Raw genomic sequence first — 7841 nt, forward strand, 5'->3', positions numbered from 1 at the left:
CCGACCTGCGACAATCTTCTGCGAGTCACGCAATGTCCACACTCGCCACTGGCAGAGCATTCATTTCTTTTAAGCGGTCGCCATTCTGGTTGCGACGCGGGGAGCGAATCTGTAAACAAGCAGCTCATTGGCTGGCTAGGTGTGCCACAAGCCAATCACAATCACTTGACCAGAAAAGCATGCAGTGTTGCCAGATTGGGCAGGTTTAGGTGCTTTTTGGCTGGTTTTGAACATATTTTGGGGTGGAAAACGTTAGCAATATCTGGCAACACTGAAGGCATGTCTGCTTGGGTGGAAGCCTTCTGTGGCAGTTACATTTTGACACGCGAGCAATGTTTCACCATAAAAATTCCGTAATTTCCATTTGTTTACCGCGATCACAGAAAATCATTAGCCCTATGAGAGTGAGACAGTGAGAGAGCCACCCCCCCAAAAAAAAAAAAAATCTTAACGGATTTACTCGATTTGGAAAAATGACTTTTTCAGAACCGAAAAAAAAAACAGAGCTTCCGGCTCAACAGTATTATTTTGAGAAATAAAACAATCTTTGGATATACATTTGTTCATTTTTGCATACATATTACTCATTCTCTGCAGTGGTCTGAATTATTTGTTATTAAATAGTTAATGTAAGTAAGTAAATGTTAAGTCAAATTTACTACTTTAAAAAAACATTTTAAAAAAAATCGTGGGCGTATCGAATCGTGGGTCATAAATCGCGATACGAATCGAATCGTGAGTTGGGTGTATCGTTACAGCCCTACTAATCATGCAAGCAAGTTAGCTCGCCAACCTGACGTGATCAGTCCTCCTACCATTCTACATCCAACAGGCCAGAAAGGAATACTAAGCAAAACAAATAATGTTTGAATTGAATTGTTCAATAACACACAGTGCACACAGGCAAGCTACGAGATTTCGGTGCAACATTTCACTTTCATATTTCGTGCACAATGCTTTGTGTGTGGTCAGGGCAATGTAAACAACATGACTGTGTGTATTGACCTTTTTTGTTTGTCTCAGTTTTAATGCAGCATTATCCTAAGCATTCAATTTGATACACTTCCTTTAAATAAAACATCTGGGTTGAGATGTACATATATCCTTGTTTCCTCCTCTTTTTCATTTTTGCACAACACAATGGAAGCAGAAAACACCCATTGTTAAAAGTAACATTTTACTTTTACTCAAAGTACATTTTAAATGATCTACTTTTTACTTTTACTTGAGTAGATTTTTTGTCTGGTAACCTTACTTGTACTTAAGTAAAATTTCATCAGAGTAACAGTACTTGTACTTGAGTATAATATTTTAGTACTCTTTCCACCTCTGGCCTTCTCCTGCTTTGTGAGCATCAATTATTTTATTTTTCAGAATGTGAGGGAGTTGCTTAGAGGAGCCCATGGCTGTTAATTTTAGGGACAAGTTTGAGGAGTCAGAGAATTTATGAGCAATTCCAGCGTTATGGACGTGACACTTGAACTCAAAATGGCAACAAATGACCCAGTGCATGTTTTATTGTCTCCCAGTATTTAAACAGGTGTTGCATATTTTAAGGCTGTACCATACTGGAGAAGTGATAGAATAAGAACAATTCCCATAGTACATCTAGGGCATGCTAGAAAATGCCAATAAAAGATGCGTTATGGATGTGACAGAAAAAGTATCACTTTTCTTGGGTGACTGTACATTTTTATCAAACTCTGTGACATTGTAAACCTAATGTTGAAATGGAGATATCCATTTGATAGAGGGGTCCAAGGTGAATATTAAAAAAATCTTTGTTTAAAATATTTTGTATTTCATGCAGAGTTTCGGAAGGAAAAGTCAGCGTTATGGATGTGACGAAATTCCGTTATGGATGTGACGCGTCTGAAATAGACATGGCATATGTTTAGAAAATCAGCAATTTAACCACCATAACCCTTTGAAAAACTCTCTAAATATCAGCTAAAACTATCAAAGTTCTTAAATAATATTTAGGATGGCTATTGTTTTGCTGTTTTGTGGATTTTAGCATACATTTCTGTGGCTTGTGGGAATAATATAGAATTGTACATGATCAAAGTTGATTTTAGCTTGGGTTTTACATTATAAGAAAGAAAGACTGACAGTGACATATTAGGTTGGTTACAAATTGGTTCAACTTATTCACATCTGTAAAATACAGGCCTAGGTGATATCTCTGGTAGTGGTTTTGATGTATTACATGTTGCTTTATTTTTGCATGGTGAGGTTGACATTTACATGGAATTGCCCTTATACAGCTTTGAAATCTGCATCATCTGACCTTTCCTAACAAAGAATTTGAACAAGCCACAGCTCAATAAGCTAATTAAGGTCTGGAACCTTGGTAAAAGTTACCTGAGAACTCAAATGTACTGGGGGGCCCAAACTTTTGCATGGTGTTCCTTTTCTTTTTTCACTCTCCAATTGTACAAAACAGAAATAATACACAAATCTTGCAGAAAATGCTGAAAAGTAATGTGTCGTCTTTACCTTTATGTCTTTTGGTGATCAGTTCATCTTATGCTCACTTAACTATTCACAGTAACGGACATTTTCAGTAAGGGTGCCCAAACTTTTGCATGCCACTGTATTTGTTTTATAAGAAAAGGTTGCTTTATTGGAATTATAAAGAATAAACTTTGTATTTGTACCAGTGTTGTAGTCAAGTCACTAAACCTTGAGTCCAAGTCCAGTCGTGAGTCCCCGGTGTTCAAGTCTGAATCAAGTCCAAGTCATTAAAAAAATTTCAAGTCGAGTCCAAGTCAAGTCTGAGAACAACACTCCAACTGCACCATTTGACGGTGGCTGTTTTAGCACCATTAACATTAGTTTTGATCCTAGGAGCTATGTTGTCGGGGGCATTATGCCCCTGGTAGGGTTTCCCAAGGCAGACAGGTCCTAGGTGACAGGCCAGACCAAGAGCAGTTCACCAAAAAAAAAAAAGCCCCTATGGAGAAAAAATCCAGGACCGTGACGTCGCCCGGTAGGATGCAGCCGGGGCCCCACCCTGGAGCCAGGCCCGGGGTTGGGGCTCGTATGCGAGCGCTTGGTGGCCGGGCCTTTGCCCATGGGGCCCGGCCGGGCTCAGCCCGAAGAGGTGACGTGGGCCCGACCTCCTGTGGGTTCACCACCCACAGAGGTAGCAGTAGGGGTTTGGTGCAATGTGGATTGGGTGGCAGTTAGGGCTGCCACGATTAGTCGATTAGTCACGATTATGTCGACGAACAAAATCGTCGACAACTAATTTAGTAGTCGACGCGTCGTTTTTTTTTCTTTACTTTGCTTTTCTTTCGAAACTGCCGCGTCTGCCTTTCTGTCACATACACACACACACATACAGTCAATGTGTGCGCGCGCGCACACACACACACACACACATGCGCAGTAGTGGTAATCGGCATCAGTCCTGACTTGAAATGATACCATAACAATAGCATGGCTTCCCGGCAACGAAGTTCCAAAGTGTGGGAGCAGTTTAAGAAAAGTGGTGAGAAAAGTGTGCAGTGCAACGTTTGCAAAGCTGAACTTGCCTTTCATGGTAGCACAACGGCTATGCATGAGCATCTGAAGAGAAAGCACGTCATTGTGGATGGTTCTGATGAGGGTCCGTCATCTAGGTAAGCAAACCAGCTAGTTAGCTGCCAATATTAGGGTAAACGGTGAGCTTTCTTGCTACTTACTTATCGTTACGTTTCAGTGCTAAAAAAGCCCGGTTTTCTTCTCTGGACGGCTTTGTGACCAAGCCGACAAGGTGCACACCACACCAAGCCAATGTCCTGACCGAGTCAATACTAAACATGCTGGTCACGGACATGAGACCAATGTCCATGGTGGACGATGAAGGATTTAGAGAGATGATAAAGCAGTTCAACCCGGAATATCACGACAACTACCTACCAGGCAGATCCCATTTCACCACATTGATGGAAAAGAAATACGATGCAACCTTTGAGAAGGTAAGTCTCTCTTTCTCTCAATTGGTTTTATTGGCATTGATGTATTAAAACGATATTGCCAAAGCAACAATAACACATAGTAAAATGAATAAATGATTTAATAAACAAGCAACATTCAAAGACAAATAAGAATTAAAAGATCACTCGCTCAGTCACACACACAAAATTACCGTATTTTTCGGACTATAAGTCGCACTTTTTTTTTCATGGTTCGGCTAGCCATGCGACTTATGCTTCGGTGCGACGTATATATGTTTTTTTTTTTCACCGCGGAATAACTGGAGCTGATGCTGAGTCTGACGACAGCCACGCAGAAGAAGAGGAAACGGTGCTTCATCTGCCGCTGGAGTTGGCAGAGTTGTTCAGAAGCGACACCGAGGATGAGGAATTCAATGGATTTGCTGATTTGGAGTGAAATCATCAGCTTGATAAACTTGATTGACCTGTTTTATTATTAATGATAGGCCTATAGTTATTTAAATAAGTTATGTAATGATTTTAGGCAGTGCTTAATTTGTGAAGTGGGAGGTCCCAGAACGCAGGAGGTGGGTGGGTCCGGCGACTCAAAAAAAAAAAGGTGGGGGATGGTTTACTATAACTTAAAGCACACGCGCTTATTGTGTGTGTGTAAAATAATAATAATAATATCAGACATTATGATCTTAGAAAACGCTTTAGTGACGAACAGTTACAGACAGTAATATGTCGTGATATGTTATAAAATATTATTTTTATTAGGCTATATATTAAATTATATATTAAATTTATCTTCTAAAATAACAGACTGTACTCATATCACAACCGGTTTATTTCACCATTGGAGATCAGATCACACAAGACATGAGTTAAATTACTCTTTTTAAGGATTTAAGTAGGGTATTTAAAAGCGGTTGTTGTTTTTTTTTCACTAGACGGTTGTCTTTGGAGATGATATACCTATAGCCTACTTGACCTCTGATTTAATGAAATAAAATTCGACAAAAATGAAGAATGACTCTCCTCGATGATGACTACAGCTTTAATAACACAGATGAAAGAGCCATGGGGCGATAATAAGCCCTACCGGTAAAAATAATCTAAAAGCAAACTGATTAATGCATCAGTAATAGGCTACTAATATTAGTTATAATAATAATAATAATAATAATATAGGCTATTAGTAATAACGATAGTGATAGTATTAAAGATAGTAGTAGATATTTAAAATAATCAGACTAGGCTACTTACAGGGCAAAGGGCGCGTCATCACTGCTCAGCTGTTCGTTTATTAAATAAACAATGCAGTCGCACAGTAACCACGCGCCGCTTATCAGATAGAATCACAGATTCTATGGATAGAATAACCCTTCAAAAAAGTGCGACTTATAGTCCGGTGCGACGTATATATGTTTTTTTCGTCTTCATAATGCATTTTTTGGCTGATGCGACTTAAACTCCGGAGCGACGTATAGTCCGGAAAATACGGTAATAATTTTACACATTTCATGATGAAATAATAAAGAGCTTGCTGACTGAGCAACCATTAAATTAATCTTGGTTAAAGCATGCAATGTAAAGTTTTTTTATTATTATTTATGTTGAATGTTTATTATTTAACCTATTTAACATGCATAACTGAACTATTAAACTGGTAAATTAATTTAAAACTTTATGCATAAACTGACCAATAATGTTAATAATGGAAAAACACAAGCACACACACACATCTCTATATATAGAGATAGATAGATATGTGCTTTGTGTTGTGTATATAATTTTCTTCTTATTGCTTACTATTCTTTCAAATTTCTCATGTCTTTAAGGTAAAGGAGACCCTCAGAGGTGTAAAAAGTTCCTTAACTCTTACTGCTGATGTGTGGACGAGTCGTGCGACAGAGTCTTACCTTGGTGTGTCTTGCCATTTCCTGAGTGAGGATTGGAAGATGAAGACCTTCAACCTTGCCACCATGCCTCTTGAGGAGAGGCATACTGGTGCAAATATAATGACATGGATGGAAGAGGTTCTGACGAAGTTTGACATCTTGCCCACCAAAATAAAAGCAGTAGTTCATGACAGTGGTTCCAATATGGTGGCAGCAATGCGACTGCTTGAAGAAAAACATGGATGGGCATCTATCCGCTGTGCTGGACACACACTCCAGCTCATAGTTAACACTGCTCTCAAAGAAACAACCATTAGCAGAGCACTAGGTGCTGCTAGGCAGCTAGTGGAGCACTTTAAGAGAAGCGAGCTGGCTAGTACAAAGCTAAAGACAAAACAGGAGCAAATGAATGTCAAGAAAAATGCGCTGATCCAGGATGTCAGTACAAGATGGAATAGTACATTCCACATGATAGAGAGACTCCTTGAACAGCGCTGGCCTCTCACTGCCACTCTCTCAGATCCTGAGGTAACTCCAAGGGGGAAACAATACTTCGACTTGAGGCCAGAGCAGTGGGAGCTTCTTGAGGAACTGAAGAAAGGGTTGGCACCTTTTGAGAGTGCTACTGTTTACCTAAGTGGAGAGCAGTACACAACCATTTCTGGTCTTCCACAGGTCGTCAAAGGGCTGACACGGGCTGTACACCAAAGCCAATTTGAGACAAGCTCAGGAAAATCTTTCCTTGCCAGTGCAGAAGAAGGGATAACACAGAGATGGGGGAGTATTTACAGTGTCTCAGGAGAGAAAGAAAATCCAGTTATGTTTGCAGCTGCCCTGGACCCCAGATATAAAAAGCTGAAGTTTTTGACTCCTGAAGATGGCATTAGAGTGCAGGGGACAGTTGAAGTGCTTGCTGTCAAAGAAGCCAAAAAGGCTGGGACACAGGATGCAAATGTGACGAGGGCCAGTGTTTCAGGTAGAACTGAAAGGAGTGCTATGGAAACCCTGCTTCAGTCTGACACAGACAGTCCAAGTGAGAATGAGGATGGAGAATCTGAGGAGGACCAAAAGATCCAGGTTGCAATAAATGAAGTTCGGCTGTACTTTGGAGAGACCACCACACTCTCTAAAATGGATGATCCTCTCAAATGGTGGAGTGAAAATGAGGGGCGTTTCCCCACACTGTCAAAGATGGCTAAAAATTTTCTTTGCATCCCTGCAACCTCTACCCCATCGGAGCGGATTTTCTCTGCAGCAGGGAACATCTGCTCTCAAAAGAGAGCAAGCCTTTCTCCAAGCCATGTAGAAATGCTAACCTTCCTGGCCATGAACAAGAGTCTTGTGGGATTGGGTTAAATAGTGTCAGAGTGTAGCAAAATACATTTGTGACTGAGCACAAAATGCACTTTTTTTTTTTTTTGAGTGAGACCAAATTTTATTTTTGTGAATAATTCCTAGGTAACCGGAAGTATTTATTTTTGTGTTGTTTAGGCCAGTCTTTATTGTGCCTTGTCTTTATTTTACTCAGCTGTTTGCACTTCATGCTGCTCTATTTGTTGATACAAGCTTCACATCTCATTAAAGGGTTAATGAGCTATCATCTTAACTGTTTTTATTTTCACTTAGCACATACCTTAAACACTTCAAGCAGAAAGCTAATGATCTGAACAGCTGCATGCTGGTGCGATAAGATGTATGTTTTATAGTCAATTTACGTATGATCCGATTAGTCGACTAATCGAAAAAATAATCGGTGATTAGTCGACTATCAAAATAATCGTTTGTGGCAGCCCTAGTGGCAGTCGAAGGCAGGGGCCTCGACGACCTGATCCCCGGACACAGCGGCTGGCTGTTGGGACATGGAATGTCACTTCGCTGGGGGGAAAGGAGCCTGAGCTTGTGCGGGAGGTTGAGAGGTACCGGCTAGAGATAGTCGGGCTCACCTCCACGCATAGCTTGGGCTCTGGAACCCAGCTCCTCGAGAGGGGCTGGACTTTCCACTTCTCTGGAGTCG

At 40.5% G+C, this 7841-nt stretch overlaps 1 protein-coding gene across 1 annotated transcript; it reads left to right on the forward strand.

The window, feature by feature from the left end:
* The first annotated feature begins 3444 nt into the window (after positions 1–3444).
* LOC132871988 (E3 SUMO-protein ligase ZBED1-like) lies at positions 3445–7183 on the forward strand. Its single transcript, XM_060906640.1, has 3 exons — positions 3445–3626; positions 3707–3965; positions 5768–7183. Exons 1-3 carry the CDS (start codon positions 3445–3447, stop codon positions 7181–7183), a joined length of 1857 nt encoding a protein of 618 aa, XP_060762623.1.
* Positions 7184–7841: the final 658 nt, after the last annotated feature.

This window comes from Neoarius graeffei, chromosome 23 (genome assembly GCF_027579695.1).
Source record: "Neoarius graeffei isolate fNeoGra1 chromosome 23, fNeoGra1.pri, whole genome shotgun sequence".
Classification (NCBI taxonomy): Eukaryota; Metazoa; Chordata; class Actinopteri; order Siluriformes; family Ariidae; genus Neoarius; species Neoarius graeffei.